Source organism: Fusarium redolens (assembly GCF_020744475.1).
Source record: "Fusarium redolens strain MPI-CAGE-AT-0023 chromosome Unknown BKA55scaffold_17, whole genome shotgun sequence".
Classification (NCBI taxonomy): Eukaryota; Fungi; Ascomycota; class Sordariomycetes; order Hypocreales; family Nectriaceae; genus Fusarium; species Fusarium redolens.
Window position 1 is genome coordinate 460,996 of NW_025763680.1, and position 17,305 is coordinate 478,300.

Consider the following 17,305-nt stretch of genomic DNA (forward strand, 5'->3'; position numbering starts at 1 on the left):
GAAAATAAGGTTGGTCCTGCAGCTTCTCAAGTCTTTGTAACTCTCGCTCAACGCTGTTGTTTTATTTTGGAGTCTCGCCAGGAGTCGTAAGCCATGTTGCAATCAGCACCTGACTCAGCACGTTGGCACAGCTATGCGTCGCTTTGAGGAAGGAAAGCGAGAATTAGTTACGCGTTCGGATGAAGATGACACGAGAAGCGAAATACAATAGGTTATGGACTGTAGTCAAGTGTCTAGGCTGCACTCGTTGCAGCTTCCAGGACGCTGTGTTATCCACCCCCCCCTAATTGTTAGGGATAAAGTTCGCGTTACGAAATCTTCATTTCTACGGTAGCGTTCTCCGTGAACTTAATACTCCGCATGTGATGAAGCTCAATACCACAGCCCTCAGTAACTCTAATATGCAATGGCGCTTTGTGATTGATCTGTATTCGCAGTGGAGCGATCAGGGGAGGTCATGTCAAATCGCAGAAAAGGTCAACTTCAAGGCATCGGACTCATTGTGTTGTAAGTTTTTAAGTTGAGGTTGCGTAAAGCATATGGATATCGCAGCGAGATAGATCAAGGCAACCCCTCAAGGCTGTGGTACTCGTGCCACTGAGAGAGAAGTCAAAAGCATCCTAATTTATATCGATTGGACCATGGAAACGGCTCTGATCAACTGTTGGTCGCAGTTCCTATCGACTCCTCATTTCGAGTATTTCCCCTCATGGTGGGAATGGTGGGAACAATTCATAAGTCTAATAAGAACTAAGTTCTGTGTGGTGATTATAAGCTCTCAGCCACAGGTCTCAACTGCAATTAACACATCTAGCTCACTATTTAGACATTATACCATAATGCCTAACTAATTGCTACAGTATAAATGCTAATAAGAGGAAAACCTAGATTATGACTCTTTTGCCTGACTTTAGGGGGTATAAGAAGCTCTAGTGTGTCTGCCAAGATGATCCAACTTAGCATAAAAACCAAGGATCTTGCCAGATAATAAGGAAGCAAGATGGCAGCATGCATACCAAAAAGAAAGCTTATCTATACAAACTACCCCAACCGGTTCCAGGACCAGTACATCAACCAACTGCCCCTCAACCTCGTCTTCTAACTGGCCATCCTTGGCACTTATGCTCTAACTTGCACCATCAAAGACCTTCCTCAAGAGGTTAAACAAGTCATTAGGCAAGAAAGAAACGCCCTAAAAGCCCTCCTAAAAGACGGCCGAGAGGCAAGGAGGAAGTTCAAGTCTATCAGAAGAAGAAATCAAGCTTAGATCATATCCCTGATTAATATATAGATAGAGATTTGCAGAGGATAACTAATATAGAGGCTGCACTGCAGGGAAAACTTTTATAGATAAAGGTTATATAGACGATATATATTCGGCTTTAAGGTAAGGCATACAGCTGTTAGATTTATTAAGAAATACTAATATATAAGGTAAGGTTAATCTAATAAAGGTTCCGAGATAATATATATATCGGTATTATATAGGCTATAAGGGAGAGTTAGAAAGAAGGTTTGGGGCAATTAGAAGGTCATAGCGGTATTGAGTTTATGAGTCAATCATAAGGTTAGCAAATATACTTCTGGTTTAACACAATGGGTCTAATAAGAACACCTGTCTTGACGTGATGGAGTAGACACGAAGCATATAGAAATTTTGATATACTGGCCTCCTCTTTCTTCAATGCCGTTCATTTCACTACCTACTCAGATCTTCTCGTCTTGCTCCTAAACCTTTTTCTTCACCATGAACCGCGCTATCCTCCTTGCTGCGTTGCTATTCGCTTCAACGTACGCTCAATGGCCTTGCGGCAGAATAGAAGAGAAACATCCACCTTTCACCTGGCACTCCTGTCACGGTAAAGAATGCCATCAAAAGTACGGCGCCGTCGTCCTGGACGCCACGCTACGTCAAATAGACTGCTGCCACGGTAGCTTCAACATCAACGATTTACAAAGAACAGCTTGCAAAAAGAAGAACAAAACCACCTGCCCCGTGGACTGCTGTATCGAGGGCGCTGACTACCAAGCTCATGGCATATCGACCGACGACACGAGTCTGACACTGGACCTCGGCGCCAGCGACCTTGATACTCCGAAGGATCTGGTTCGGGTGTTGACTTTGAAGGACGACGAGCGTTACCTGCAACCCCATTTGATCAGGGCAGACGATTCGGAGTATACTTTCGATCTGGAGATTCGAAACGTGCCCCCAGGTTACAAGGCGAGAGTGTCGCTTCATTGGATGTGGGGGAATGGCGGTAAAGGAAAGGAAAAGGGCGATAAAGCCGGCGCCAGGTACGGAACCGGGTATTGCGATGCTACATGCGACCAAGGTCAAAGGTTCGTCCACGGTAAAGCCAATTACGATGGATGGGTTCCTTCAGAGCACGACCCTACGTTGGGTAAAGGGCCTCTCGGCGCATGCTGCACCCACTTTGTGCTATGGGAGGGAAACACGGAGTCTACAGATTTTGGCTTTAGTCCATGCTCTCCAACTTGGCCTCATTGGTGCAAGACTGAAAAGTGCAGACAGAAATGTTTCGCGCCCGGTTGTACATGGAACCCCCACGGCAACCGCCATAAACCGTTCTATGGCCCTGGGCCAACGAACACTATCGACTCGACAAGGAAGTTCAGCGTTGTAAATCAGTGGTTCTCACAGCAGACGCCGTTAGTAGCTGCCATCCTGAAAACTAGGGCCATGTACTTTATCCAAGATGGAAAGCTTCTCCGAAGCCCGCCGTCTGACTACAGACCTAACGGTAAGGAGTTTTTTACCATGAATAAGCAGTACTGTCAAAAGGTGGTGTCGGAATTCAAGAATGGCAAGTGGTGGAAAAGATCTGGTAAATGGTGGCAGCGAGGTTACGGCCACAACTACCCAATGGTGCCTGTTTTCAGCTTATTCCGAGATGTGAGTGTCTTCTTCCAAGCTATACTGTGGACAAGACTGACCCTCTGAGTAGCGAGAGTACGATAAGATCCGGCGTTTGGAGAATGACGGGAAAGAAGTTGAAGAGCTACCTCGCAACGCATCTGTTACTTTCTCCAACTTTAGAATCGGCACGATTAACCAGACTTATGTTGATCTGCTTGACCCAGACGCGCGGCCATATGACTGTCCGCATCGGCGTCTCAACACATTTCACGAGAAAAACCAACCCAAGCCTACAGGTTATGCAAGACTGTTTCGAAGCACGTAACAGTGTTGTGCCTCAAGTTACACTGGACCTCTATCGCAATCGCGGTCGAAAGGAGGAACCACAAAGGCCAAACTTCTTTCTGTTGCAAGATGGCGACAGACTTTTATTTCTGATAGTCAATATGAACAATCTCTCTACTCTGCACTTTCATCTAAGTGACCTATCACTCTGTTAATCAAAGGTAGACTATTCACCGCTTGCCGAACATTGTTACCGTGCGACATATCATTGTCCACCGATATCGCCCAATGTAGTAGGAATAAGCACTCCGCCGAGTTCATCGACAAGGAAGAGTCCCGAGCTCTAAAGCGCCAGCGAATGACAGACAGATCCGAAATACTGGAATTCCGGAGTGCGGGGAATGCTAGTCCAGAAAACGGCCCATCAACCCAAGAAGGCATTAGCTTCATGGGTCAATACCTGGGGTTTGCGGGGATTCCTTGATATGACGCTTCCGATTTCCCTGCTTGACCGCACAAATCATAACTAGACGCTATTAACAAGGCAAAGTTTGGCTAAATGTCGGTTGGCCGTTGCCTATCCAAGCAACGAACTTCTTGATCATGAAGTACAAAAGCGCCAGACATGGCCTCGCGTCCGTAGTGCATCGCAGGCAAAGGACTCACTGCATGACATCAACATGGCGCTATTCTTCACCCATTTTCTGTCTGTAGTTCTTTGGCTGCATGTATGCTTGGTCATTGCCGTGCCACAGCAACATGGCCCGACTGGCCTGAGCACCCTTCCAAAGGTGTCTCGGGTGAGAACATTCATTCTCACTGACATCCTTAATGAGCCGGATGACTCAATGTCGATGGTCCGCTATCTGCTGTACTCAAATGAATTCGACACCCGAGGTCTCGTCGCCGTGACTTCTTGGTCCTTGCGAAATGACACCCATCCTAGTGAAATCAAGAAGATCATCAAGGCCTATGCCATGGTTGTTGATAAGCTGAACCAGCATGTTCACCCCGACAATCAATATCCGAAACCTGAGGAGCTATTGAAGCAAATTTCATCTGGACCTCGCGTGAGTTTCTCCCCAGTCCAAATAGTCTTGCAAACTAACCGCGTCAGTCATATGGACGAGCGGCCCTCAAAGAGCCCATCAGCGACGGCGCCAAACTCCTCGTGAAGCGTCTCCAAGAGTCCAAACAACCTCTCCATGTTAGTCTTTGGGGCGGAGCCAATACCTTAGCTCAAGCGCTTCAGCACATTGAAAAGACAAAGAGCAAGAAAGAAGCTGCCGACCTTCGTTCTCGACTAAGGGTTTACTCCATCTCAGACCAGGATGATACCGGTGCTTACATCCGCATCAAATGGCCAGATGTCTTCTTCATCGTCAACGTCCACGGTTACCGTGAATATCGTCTTGGAACATGGACGGGTATATCGACTGCGGACAACGGCGCAGCCAACACAACAAAAGTTACAGACGGTTGGCTTACCCCCAACATTCGTCTGGGCCCTCTGGGAGCAGAGTACCCTAAAATCATTTACACAATGGAGGGTGATAGTCCTAGCTTCATGTGGACTATCGAGAACGGTCTGAATGTTGCTGGTCGACCGGAATATGGAGGCTGGGGAGGCCGATATACTCGCGTCACGGAGGACACAGACATTAACGAGTATGGCACATCGGGGGATGCTTTGATCAACACCAAGGGTCAAAGCTGGTTCAGTCCTTACGCTACTATCTGGCGCTGGCGCGATGCGTACCAAGATGACTTTGCTGCCCGTATGCAGTGGACCCTGGTCGATAGCTTTGAAGAGGGCGCTCATCCGCCGGGTATCAACGTCAACGGATCGAAGGGCAGCGAGCCCCTGCGATTCAAGGTTGGCCTAAACGATGTGATTGTCTTGGATGCCAGCAAGACCGTCAATACCGATAGTCAAGACAATTCTTCTGGACTGGACTTCGAATGGTACTCTTATAATGAGTGCTCATCGCCGATGCTAACCAGTCTTGCTGCCAACTTCTTCTCCGTCGAGGCACTGACACCGCCAGCAGGAACAAACGGAACACTGTCTGTCAATGAAGCAGGATTCAGCAATGTGGCGTTGGGACCAAAGGTCAGAATCTCAACTAACTTAACTAGTTGGGAAGAAGAGCAGCCCAGCTCAGTCGATAAGGAATGGCATGTGATCCTCCAGGTCACCAACAACAAGGGGCCGTATCCGATCCGGAGATACCGTCGTGTTATTCTGGAGCTCCCTGACTCAAAGTGAACAGAATATATCTAGCATCATATTATAATCATTTGTCTTCCGTTTTACCGTTCACCTCAGTATTAGTGTGTTCATCAGACTCCCGGCTGATCATCCTTCTTTTCCTTCAACTGGCCAAATTCATCATCTTCCTCCCAGCGTACTTCCAGCTTTCTTCCAACCTCTTGTAGCTTGTCACTTGCAGCAGCCTGTTTAAGGCACTGACGCAATTCTTCATCCGGCGCACATGCCAAAGTCGCTAGTATGCTATCCTTCAGTGCTGGTTTCTTCAGCTTCCGCGTCTCCCACATACACAAAATCGCAAAGACTATTCCAGTAATGAGACTAATGCCAGGAAACCACAAGTAATTCCACTGAACAAGTGTAATAACAACCATGCTTGTGGCATTTCCGACCATTGGGCTTGTCTGCAGCTCTCGATCTCGTATCCACTTCGTCAAACTGAGGGCGACGTTATCCATTGTCGCTGGTATGTCGCTTGATCTACCAAGCCCAGACATGAGACCAGCGGTTGGCTGACTCATTCCCAATGCTGGGTACATCAGCTTTTTGGAAGTTTCATCAATATAGTCCCTATCAAAATTGTAATCGCGGATTCCGCCGAAGCCGTCACTTAAGACATTTTGTAGTGCTATGATGGTGGTTTGTGTAATGTTGAAGTACTGTTGCCGTAGGACGGAGGCTTGTCGCTTGTAATCCCCGTCTGGGATCTTAATCTGGAGATCGGATAGGTCCACTAACAAGATGCCCATGTCGAGACTATGGTTCGTGTACTTCATGAATGCCTTCACATCCTTATCATCGTTTGTGTAAGACTCTAGCTCTCTGTCCGTCCATGAAGACACAACAGTTTCTTGCAAGACTCCCTGAGAGAGTACATCATGATACTCGTTCACGCAGAGTGATAGTGCACATTCTAGGGCACTAACTTTAGTGTCTTCCCAGGTGGTCCTGTTATCAAGCCAAGTCTCATTTGAAGCTAGGTATTGTATAGCCATGACAATGGTGCTGAGGTTGCCAAACGTCAATGTCTGCCCTGGATTGGTTGTAACCCGAGCAGATAGGTAAGTATCGGGACATTGTTGGGACAAGTCTCGGCACTGACGACTTCCATTGTAGTTCGAAATGCTAAGATTCAACTGTGGAATCTCATGTTTTATGAAGGTGAAATTCCGACCGTTTCCCCAATCAAAGTATGGACTGGGGTTGCTTACACCAGGCAGACTTTCCCCAGGCCCCAACACCCACGACTGATCCTCTGGTCCCGTAGCTTGGATACCTGAGGGGAATTTCACGGGTCCAGATGACGTGGTGACATATTCTGATATGTCGTGACACTTGGAACAGACGGCGATGGAAGTGAAATTGGCCCAGGTACAGTTCCCTGTTGCACAGGCGAAGGCTGGCTTCAGGTTTTGCGCCGCCGTGAAGGGCGAAAATCCATTCCATATGGCCGCTTTCATACCCATATCTTCCTGGATGTTGCTTGAGAGGCGGTAGACTGAGAAATTCATAGGCGTATTGTTAGGTCCTGGGAATGGAACGAGACCTACTCCCGCAAAAGCTCCACTCCACGATGCGCCATCTAAACGAGTTGATCGGCCGATTGTAGGAACATTGCCAAGGGTTTCGAGAGAATCATTACTGGACTGTACTACCTTGGTGTACTCTCGGTGGTCTAAAGTGACTTCCTTGTCCTTTATAGCTAAGACAGCCTGGGTAAATGGTTCGAAGGCCAGAAGGGCAACAGCAGTCAGAGCACCCATCGCTATCCAGTGACTGGCGGTTCGTTCAGTGGTAGAGTCAATCGCTTGGTAGAAATCACTTACGGTCGACGCACGCAAGATTGCAGCAGACGCAGGCTCCCCCAAGCCCCTCGACTAGCAGCATCGAAACGATCAAAGTCCACCAGCGGCTGCGCAGATCGACTCAGCCAGTTCCATTTGCCCTGGGACAGGCACATGCTAATCGCAAATGCTAGGCAGGCTCTTGATGTCCCAGCCAAGATGGACACAGCTGTGTTGAGGGAGATGTGAGTCTTGGTCCATTTGGATATCGGCTCTCCGGCTGACTGGTAAAGTAGATAAATCATCAGCCCGAAGGCTATCAGGCTGAGAGCCAAGGCTGTTATCTCAAGTCCCCATTGGGTTAAAACCTGTAACCATTTATTGGTACTTTTGTTCTGTTGCTCGGCGGTCGTATCGGGCTTCTCAGTTGGTACAAGGTGAGAAGATGCCGATGAAGTTGGTTCGGTGTCCAACAGCGGCTGCAAGGTAGCCATAGAATCATTGGCACCGGTAGTTTCGGGTCTCTCGTCCATTTTCGCTCTACGGGTATTGAATGGTACTGTATTGATGTGGAAATGAGCTTAAGAACACATTTCTTATAAAAGGGCGAAAGGAAGAGGCTCTCTAAAATTATGGATGGTTTGTGCACTTTCAAGGCTGAGCCACCCTCTAACGAAAAATGGTTGCACCTAATCTGATTACGAACCGAATACTCGACAAATCTGGTGAATTAATGCTCTGGAAGCTTTGGGCACAAACACCGCCATCCTGTTGTGGTTTGCTGACTGCAGCGTCGGGGGATACAAGCTGGTAGGACATGATCACTCAACGAATTCCGATCTTTATGGAGGAGGGCTTATCATCATAGATGCCTATCGCACGCCGAGACCTTGCTACACAAATCTTTTTATAGAACTCATCCCTCTTATGATTATTCTTCCGCTGCATGAATCTGCTTGGCATTGGGGGCTGAGGATGCTAGTGCAGTCTTTGGGGTTGCACAAGGCTCTGCCTAAGAGTTCCAAAAGGGAAACCTCAGCGAGACATCTTACGTGGAGTCTTTTGGCTGCTGCAATATGAGGAGGTAGCAATGGGTACTGTTTCAGCTCTGCCCACCAAGTTGGGGCTCCCCGCCCTGAGACATTCCATAGCGCTGCCTTGTCACTTTGCATCTGTTCAAAGAACTGAACAACCGTGATTGAGATAAATGATATGTCGTAAGGGAATATACTATTTCTTGTCATATCTTCTTATCGAAATTCAAATATCTAATCGGCCTGTGCCTCTTTTAGAGCATGCCTAGTTGTGACTTCTATGCTGCCACTACGACCACTCTGAAGCCCACCACCGCCAACAAATTGGTCAACGGGCAAGGGTTTCAGCAATCGACAAAAACAATGGACAGGAGAGGTGTAAATTGAAGAAAAAAAAAAAGAAAAAAAAAACATACAACACCGGGGATTCGCTGGTCGTCACCGACCCAACTACTAATCCGGCGCTTCGCAGCTTGACGATGGGAGAGCGGACGGGATCCCGTATTCTCTACGAGCTTTGGTCGTATGTATCAGCTATGGTTGCTAGCATTGCCTATATTTTCGGCATACACCGTGAAATCAGTGCCTGATCATGCTGAAACTCAGTTGTTCCGGAGGCTCTTCAGGCAGCGGAAAACTAAGGCTGCATGTCGTCATACTATGTTTTCATTGCGGCCAGAGGTTCACTAAGATACAAGCTGCTTTGTTCTCATCGTATTGCACATGGGGCAGCGAGGGATACCACAGCGTGGACAATCAGAAACCTGTATGCGCATGGTACCAGTTCCACAGCAGCAACATTCCCATACCCAGATAGATTTTCTGCGGTTGGCCCTGTTCCCCGGTAATGGACTTTTCCTTACAGTCGAAGTGCTCTCTGTTGATATCTCGCTCATCGCAGGTGCCAATATGTGGACTTTCTTGAAGCAAGCAGTTTGCTGATCCACTCCAACTATTTCATGACTCGTTTTAGAGGTTTGTGTTTGTCGCTAGTATGGGATCAACCCGTAGATTTTGGAGGGACTTCTTCGTTCACGAATAGATACATCTGTTGCAGAGACTTCAGGCAGCATGGAGTATGTCAGATCGCACTTCTGGCACGAAAATGTTTCCCCATTGTCAATCTGAACTGAGCGGCCTGTGCAGCTAGGGCTAGGGCACTTGGTGTTTAAAACCTCCTTGTCTTTTGCAATCAACTTGATTGACATCGAGATTCGGCATCCAGGGCGGGCCATTGACTGCCAAGCGAGCTCAACATCTGAGTTTAGGGTATTTGTCGCCGCATCGGAACCGAGGAAGAAATACTGTCTTTTGGCGACCTACTGCTCGCCCGGACAGTTCTCAAATTGTCGACTGAGGACAATGTTGACATGCTCGTATACCGTTAGTCATCGTGTAACCATTGTACTGGAACCTTACTTACGGCCCAGTACCTGAAGAAGTCATACTGTAATGTCGTTTTACGTCCGAGCACATCTACAAAGCTGATGTTTTCCACGAGTACGAGGAGAGGTGGCATTGAAATCGACGTGCAAAGGCGGGAATAGTGTCTCATTAGTCCTGGAAATAGTAACCAGGCTTTCATGACGAGATTGTGCAAATCTCGTATCACAGCACGAAGGCTGGCAGCGAGAGGTTAGTTGGTAATGAGCATACTCTCGTGGCTTTTGCTTACAGCTTAGGTAAAAAAGTTTGGATAGTCTCCTCCTCGTGTTAACCAGCCATATCAATTTGAGATGAAATACTGGGTTGGTCCTCCCGGTCTGTGATCATATTTAGATCAGGGTCTCCCAAACCTGCTACGATAAATTGGGACATTGAGTGACTTGCACTTGGTTGAGAGTCATCAATAAGTTGAGGTGATTCATGTGCGATATAAAGCCAGTCATCAGGTTGTGAATTGTTTCTTTGGCTGCCAGGTAGACGCTCATCGTCGTGAATGTCAAGCTGACTTGGTTGTTCTCGAAGCTCTTCGATGCCAATGATTCGGCTACACAAGGTGTTTAGAAAAACTCACATTCAAGGACTCAGGATTAAATCATACCGTGCTTGGAGTTGCGCTATAACCTGTTCATTTTGAATCTTGATCATGTTGAGCTGGCTGTTCAGTTCATGAGATCGCCACGCTCGCTTATGACATAGTCAGCATATGAAACAATGCATCTATCAAGATGTCAAAATACTTTTCTTGTAGCTGAGTGACGAAATTCAACGTTTGAAGCTGTGTCCCAATCCTTGAGCGCAGATCATCGACATGCTTCGAATAGACCAGAGCCCACTGCGCCTTTCTAACAACACCGCGGTACCATGCAGACGATCTTTGAGCGCCTAGGCTAGCATCGAACTTGGATATAAGATCGAGAAAGTTTGCTAGTGTGGATAAAGTGAGGCCTGCTTGTTTCCGCGCATGCTCTGCAAAAGCATTGCTGCTTCTTTGCCTTGCCGCGCCGGATTGCTGTTGCAGGTGTGACAAAACGTCTTTCAAAAGGTTTAAATCGGTCAGCACTTCGAGATAATGTCCTGCAGCGCCTCCTGTGATTCTTAGAGCTTTGGTGATATCGACAATCAGCTTCACAGCGCTGACGAAGTCACCGGCAGAGAATCCGAAGGCAGGCGCTGCCATTTCATCGTCTGATGAGGCTCGGAAAGTGATTGAAGAAATGAGGTGAGCGGTTTGCGGGGTCTAGAGGAATTACGATAAGAAATGGTCAGACGGGAATGCCTTGCGTATGCCTTGGGCGAGAATGAGCCGATGCTATTGATCCTGGGACATCTCCAGCACGCTGCAGAGCCGATTAGTGGTTGCCCTCCCAGCCTGCTTTTCCCAGCCTCAATTGATAGGTCAATTTGTTGCCCCCCTTTCACTTGGATGATTCCATCATATTGGGCACCAGTGGACACACATATACACTTCTACTTTTGCCCGGCACCGCGTCTCACTACCTCATGTCTTTGGGCATGAACGTAGTGGTGACTAAAGCATCACTGCATGGCAGACCCAAAATCCTTTGAAGTTCAACACGGAATTGCATCATTGATAACCTGGGGTTTTCGCAATTAATCTTATAAATGTGGCATATCTATGCTGTCCCTTTGAGGGCCATATCTACCTTCTTCGCAATTTCAATACTTTCGCCCAACACGCGCTTCTCCTCAGCTGTTAACTCCAGCACTTCCGTATCAGTCATGCAGCTCATATCGTCCTTTGTCCTTCCCTTATGCCATTTGCCATCCATCATCCAATACTCTGGTAATTCATATCCATCTGGGTCCACCCGCTTGTTCTTCAACAAGCTTCCATTGTACCATAACAGCTTATCCTTCTCATCAGTATGAGCAATGACAAAGCTACAAACATTTGTCACATTTTTCCCTTCGCCTTCCCCCCAGCCAATCATTGAACCATAATGCGACTCAAACTCATAACTGGACCCGCCAAGTTCAAGGCCAAGCCACCAAGACTCCTTGTCCCCGTGGCCTTGCCTGTAAGTGACCTCCTCTCGCACATCATATGTGTTCTGCCATGCGACATGTAGAAGGCCAACGAGAGTAGTTACTCGCGCCTTGTTGAGAACTACTACTCCGGAGTCACATTCTTCAGCGTAGTCTTCTGTCCAAACAAGTGATCTGTTCATCTCCGCTGATGGTTCCTTGATCTGGTCTTTCCACCAGTCATGCCTTTCTCTGAAAGCATGCTGCCAAAGCAGTCGGTCGTGGAATAGTAATGCGCCTTTCTCGATATATGCCTTTTGCGCAAATAGCCTCTCCGGCTGTTGTATGAACACAGCATCAGCATCTAAGAGGATGACTTCTTCAAAGTTCGATCCGAGCAATGCAAAAGCCTTAATGGCCCATCCACCATCTTTGAGCTTCAGGGTTGTATCGTCAAAGACAGTGAAGATATCGAGAAACTCAACATCAGATGCCCCATCAAGCTTCGCTATCCTGTCGCGATCCGTTTTGTGCAAGTCATCATCCCCAGCATACACAATCTGGATAGGCAGCCGACAGCCCAGAACTTTACGCAAGCTCACAATTAAATGGCCTGCAAAACGAACGGACTTCTCGCTTCCTCCAACAGGGATTACAATGCCTCTGGACCCTCTATCAAACGATTGTCGCAGATCAGAGAGCGGAGTTTTTGATCCGGGGTTCCGTGGTGGATTTTTGAGGAAAGGGAATAATTGTTGGGCGGTTATCTCCGTGATATCCAGAAGCTCCCGCCCAACTTTTGAAGTCAGGTCAAGCTTGTCAGACTTTGACAACCAGTGGCTCAATTCTCTTGATCTCTGGCCGACCTCCCAGAAAGTGTTCTCATATGGTGCCTGGACCGGATTCTCAGCGAATGCGTTCGCCTTCGCAGAAATATTCATCAGTTCAGGCTCACTTGTCTGAGGAGGCGTCCAGTCGTAAGACAAGCTTGACGAGCCTTTCCATGCCACGAGAATAAGTAAGAAGGAAATTGCACCGAAGACGCTCAGTCTGACAAGAGATCGCGGAGCGTCTTTGGACATTTGGCCGAGCCGGGCTGTAACCGCTGATAACAGCGACATGCTCACAGATGATCGATTCAGGCTCAAGCTCGCGTGACGTGATGAAGAATTGAAGATAAACGGCGGAGGGGCAGCGTAAGCTGCACCTAACTTGTTCCTCCGTGCGCCAGGATTGCATCCCTGGATCTATTTGTCAGAGAATCCTTCCTCCCTTAACCAGCGACCAGTCACATTGTAGCCAACAGAGTAATGACAGTAATCAAGAAGTCGACGAAATTACGCTGTGCCGCTCGTATTAAGGAAATGCTCCCAACCAATAGATCCCAAGTGATAAGTGTCTTTTGGCGCAGTCTTGCCTGACTCGCATTTTTCTGCGCTTCTTCAGTCAAAGGAAGGAATTGTTTCTGCCAGCCTTGGTCTAAATTTCATCAATGGTTAGGTGCTGCCAAGATGCCGCGCGTTCAGCTATGTGGGGGATACAAGAAAAGCTTGGATAATATATCCCTGTATTCTCATGCAGGGGCAGCAGATCTCTCAGTAGCCTGACTCGTTAATCCTTAGTTTTACCTAGGCTGTCAGCCCAGCCAACTTCTTGGTTTTTACTGCCCGGTCAATGATTCTAATTTTAAATCTCGAGAGGCTGAAAACACAATATTTTTGGCTGGCCCAATAGGGCGAGTTTCTTGGCCCTCGGCAGCCCGATCGACGATGGAAATAACGCCTTCGACGTCCAAGAACGTTGCTGAAAACCATTACGCGGTTCTGCTTGAATAAAGAGCACCATCACCATCATATAATGAAGGGGCTCGGCCCTCGCGACCTCTGTAGCTCGGGAAGACATAGCCTCCGTGTTAATGCCGTTCTTTGAAGGAAGAAGTCCCTGACACATGTTTACTATCAACAATATCACCAGGCGTATGGACACTGTTCCTGAAGTCGGCTATCAAAGAAGCATCAAGACGTCTCCAACAATCCAAGAGCTCCAAGGCTGATATCGGTGACTGGGGTTGGATGATGAGTTAGATGAGGATCAGGAACTCAGATGCTGGCCAATGTCGTATGGACATTTAGCGAATGTCATAGATAGTTGGTCTAAGCCTTAGACAATTTTAGAAACCCTTTAGGTTTGATTTGTAAGAGCACGAGCGTCTAAGCCAGTCACAGCAGAGGTACTCGTTGATGGATCATGGATAATAAAGTAGCAATACTTTTACGCCTATAATCTCAGTCTAATTACATGCCATGTCTGCTTTTCGTTTCTTGTTCACACCTCTCCCATGGCCATCTGTCAGATTTCCCTCCATTCCAACTTCAGCGTTCGAGAAGCTAATTCGAAGCCCGCCCAAGCCAGCTGTTCCAAGTAAGAAAAGTCCCATTCTGGTTCAAGATGTTGTTCATATTCTTCTTCAGGTCCCGCATCTGAGTCTGAAGCTCCACAAGCTTTGTTGCCTCATCAAGCTCCTCTTGTTTCTGAGTGACATTCTTCTCGGCTTGTTCCAATTTCTCGGTGATCTCGCCAAAATGTCCCTGGAGCACCTTTCTGCCTATCTCGGACCCATTGGCAAAGCTCTGATCAATAAGCGTTTTGGCAAATCGACTCATGTGGGCGGAAAGCTCTTGCTGGCTCTCACCTCGCAGACGGTCCAAGGGTTCGAGGCTCAAATGAGGAGCATGTTCGACTTTAGTCTCAACAGCAGCGTCCAGGCGATTCAATGCCTTAGCCAGAGTATCCTGTTCGATTCGATGGTGGTTCAGCGTGGCCTGAGCATCCTTCAGGTGATCACGGGCGTGATCCATGGCAATGGCCGCAAGTTGTCTGTCTCTCTCAAGCTTCTCGGGCGTCTCTTTTCGAATCGCTTCCAAAAGCAATTTCTGTTCTTGTTTTTCGATGACCTTTTTGACCTCTCGTAGAGGATAATCGCCTTCTTCGGATTCCTTGATCTGTCGGATGAAGGATTTGCGCTCTTCACGGGGGTCCAGGAATGGGGGGCAGGGCTTGTCTGTCAGGACGTGTCGCAGGCAGGAGAGGACGTGGATTCCACAGCTGATGTCATCCTGCTGTGGAGTACAAGGCTATAGCGGGACATGTCAGCACAACTCTTGATGGGAAGGGGGGTGACTAACTGTGACGTTGTTGAATCCCAGCTTATATTCGAATGCGACGGTTTCCTTCCACTTTTGGAAACTGACGCAAACAGCATCGAAGCGATCTTGGCACAGGGTCGAGTCATGGTGATTGAATACCATGGACTTCGCTTCATCGTCGATGTCAACAACAGCCAAGGTCCAGTGCTTCGGCTTCAAATGGTGGATACTGAAGCAAAGTTTGTTGTACTTCTCCAGCTTGATGCTGTGGCAAGTCGTCGTGCCATCAACCTTGAACCAAAGAGGGTCGAGAACCTTGATCTTATCTTGCTCCGGTGCATACCATGCAATGGTAGCCGTTGTAAGGAAGCTAAGGGTAGCATCTTTAAGTTTCACATTGTTGACGAGCTGCTCGTAAATGGCAGTCGCTTCGCTAACCCTCCCCTCGCCCATATAGTTTTCGGCACGTTTCATGACTCGCTGTGGGGTTACTGCACTGGAGTATTTCTCCCTTTTACGCTTGACCGGAGTGACGGGCGACGCTGAGTTGAAGTGACCAGAAATGTTCATTTGTGGGGGTAGAGAGGAAGCCCCCGGAGTTAAAGGAGCGCGTGATGCTTGAGGAGCAGGTTTCTGCTCTTGGGGCTCTTGATGTTTGAAAGTAGAGAACAAAGAGCTGTGTTTGTCGTTGTTGCCAGACAATTTGGCTGGCGATTTAGGGGAACCGCCCAAGATGATGCTAGGGCTTGGCGTGGCCTTGAGAACGGGCTCAATATCCTCGTTATCGCTGCTGTCGCTTTCAGCATGGTCACTCGTGACGTGCACACAGGCCTCGGGCCCAGTCTCTCGGGACTCCATAATGACGATCTCTGATGGACCGCCAGCGTCTTGAGCATTCTGAGAATTGATGATTGTTTTCAAATTGCTGAGGGCAGCCCTCGCAACCTCGCCAGTTAATCGAAGGGAGCTGGAATGCAGCCTAACACCCGTCCAAAGGACATTATAAGGCGGTGCCTGGCTCCATAAGGATGCCAACTCGATGCCTTTGTCCTGAGCCAGTCTAGTGATCTTCACCAGGTAGTCAACCGCAACACCCGCGAGTTCGTTCTGCTTGGGGGGTCGTTCATGTACGCTGCGAACCTCTTCGATGAGCCAAGACTTGCCTCCCCATTGTCGGTCGAGCCATTCCTCTTGCTGGGCTCTGTTCATCTTGGTGGGTGAAGCCGGCATGGTGAGGATATCTGCGCTCATGATGTCAATGTTAGAACGAAGTGATGATGGTTTGTGGAAGAAGTGAGGGGAGGGTTTGAAGAGGAAGGTAAAAACCACTGTGGGTTTATGATGAAGTGAGGGTGAAGAGAGTGATGAGTAAGGAGATGAGAAGAAACTGATGTTGGGTTAAGAAAAAGATAAAGGGGGAAGTGGGGTATTATCCTAAGTTTAGGTAAATCCGTATAAAGAAAGGAGGAGTTTATGCTGAGTTTGAGAAAGTGAGAAGAGGTTAGGGGAAAGGAAAAAGAGATAAGAACAAACTTATGATAATTTTAGGATTGGCTTACCTTGAGATTCGATGAAGTCACGAATAAGTGCCGATGAGATTCGAGTGAAAGAGGAGCGTATAGAATTTTTTGTTCTTACGTGGTGAGTTCCTGTCGCTTTGAAATTTGATCGTTCCAAAGGTGATGTGGAGGCAGTGATGTCGTGTTGGAGCATGCGGTGCAGCGATCAAGGGACGTAGTAGATACTGGCATTCACTGACAGTAAGTAGATGAAGTTCTGCGCCATAGAAATCTACGATGCTGAAAAGATAAGGCAGAGGCGAAGAAAAACAAAGTAAGGTTAATAGAGAACTTCTGCGTGGGGAGATGATTTGACTGCTGTAGATCGAGATGTTGGTTTGGGACGATGAAAGAAGCGGTAACCCTAAGTGAAACTAGGTATCATGTCAGTAACAACTCTAACTTTCATAGTGGAAGGAAGAATGAGTGCAGAAGACCTGATGTTGAAGATTGACGGTCGAAGGTTGAAGAGTGAAGGGAGAAGAGTGAAGGTTGACGGTTGAGAGAAGATAGGAAGGAGGCGAGCTCAAGTGGATCACATGATGAGCTTCCAAAAAGAGTCACATTGAATCACTATGCGAGCTCTTGTTCTTATTTTTGACCTTGCGAAAGGCTGCCTGGGCTGTTGCGTCAACAAAATGGTTAATCCTGGTAATGTCCTTCGCGACCTTTCATGATATCTACAGTTTCCTTTGTTTGCACTTGAAACTTCCAATAAAAGTGACACTCGTACACAAGATCTTCAAACGAACATTTCCACTTCATCTGGCTATTGGCAGGAGCCCGAGTTCGAACTGGACAAGCCATCCATGTGTGAGTATCTTGCCGCGCCGGCGACGTAGCAAAAGAAGGCCCCGGCCTCAGCGCTTCCAACGTCTCAATTCGCTTCCTTCGTATCGCCTTGATGAGTCG

General features: G+C 47.8%; 5 protein-coding genes across 5 annotated transcripts; 2 read left to right on the forward strand and 3 right to left on the reverse strand.

Annotated features, from left to right (window-relative positions):
* Positions 1 to 1,747: 1,747 nt before the first annotated feature.
* On the forward strand, positions 1,748 to 3,206 carry BKA55DRAFT_694966 (glycosyl hydrolase family 7-domain-containing protein; the record flags this gene model as incomplete). Its single annotated transcript, XM_046200102.1, has 2 exons — positions 1,748 to 2,917; positions 2,970 to 3,206. The coding sequence occupies 2 exons, from the start codon at positions 1,748 to 1,750 to the stop codon at positions 3,204 to 3,206; spliced, it is 1,407 nt and encodes a 468-aa protein (XP_046044553.1).
* Positions 3,207 to 3,678: 472 nt separating this feature from the next.
* Positions 3,679 to 5,436, forward strand: BKA55DRAFT_579455 (uncharacterized protein; the record flags this gene model as incomplete). Its single annotated transcript, XM_046193860.1, has 2 exons — positions 3,679 to 4,236; positions 4,284 to 5,436. Exons 1-2 carry the CDS (start codon positions 3,847 to 3,849, stop codon positions 5,433 to 5,435), a joined length of 1,542 nt encoding a protein of 513 aa, XP_046044554.1. The 5' UTR covers positions 3,679 to 3,846.
* Positions 5,437 to 5,509: 73 nt separating this feature from the next.
* On the reverse strand, positions 5,510 to 7,755 carry BKA55DRAFT_694968 (uncharacterized protein; the record flags this gene model as incomplete). The annotated part of the gene is made up of 2 exons (XM_046200103.1): positions 5,510 to 7,214; positions 7,265 to 7,755. The coding sequence occupies 2 exons, from the start codon at positions 7,753 to 7,755 to the stop codon at positions 5,510 to 5,512; spliced, it is 2,196 nt and encodes a 731-aa protein (XP_046044555.1).
* A 1,257-nt stretch (positions 7,756 to 9,012) lies between these two features.
* BKA55DRAFT_597782 (mannosyltransferase putative-domain-containing protein) lies at positions 9,013 to 12,809 on the reverse strand (the record flags this gene model as incomplete). Its single annotated transcript, XM_046196123.1, has 7 exons — positions 9,013 to 9,176; positions 9,281 to 9,575; positions 9,680 to 9,858; positions 10,002 to 10,246; positions 10,301 to 10,357; positions 10,440 to 10,939; positions 11,343 to 12,809. The coding sequence occupies 7 exons, from the start codon at positions 12,807 to 12,809 to the stop codon at positions 9,013 to 9,015; spliced, it is 2,907 nt and encodes a 968-aa protein (XP_046044556.1).
* A 1,157-nt stretch (positions 12,810 to 13,966) lies between these two features.
* On the reverse strand, positions 13,967 to 16,064 carry BKA55DRAFT_652409 (uncharacterized protein; the record flags this gene model as incomplete). Its single annotated transcript, XM_046197344.1, has 2 exons — positions 13,967 to 14,822; positions 14,874 to 16,064. 2 exons carry the CDS (start codon positions 16,062 to 16,064, stop codon positions 14,076 to 14,078), a joined length of 1,938 nt encoding a protein of 645 aa, XP_046044557.1. The 3' UTR covers positions 13,967 to 14,075.
* Between the last annotated feature and the right edge of the window lie 1,241 nt (positions 16,065 to 17,305).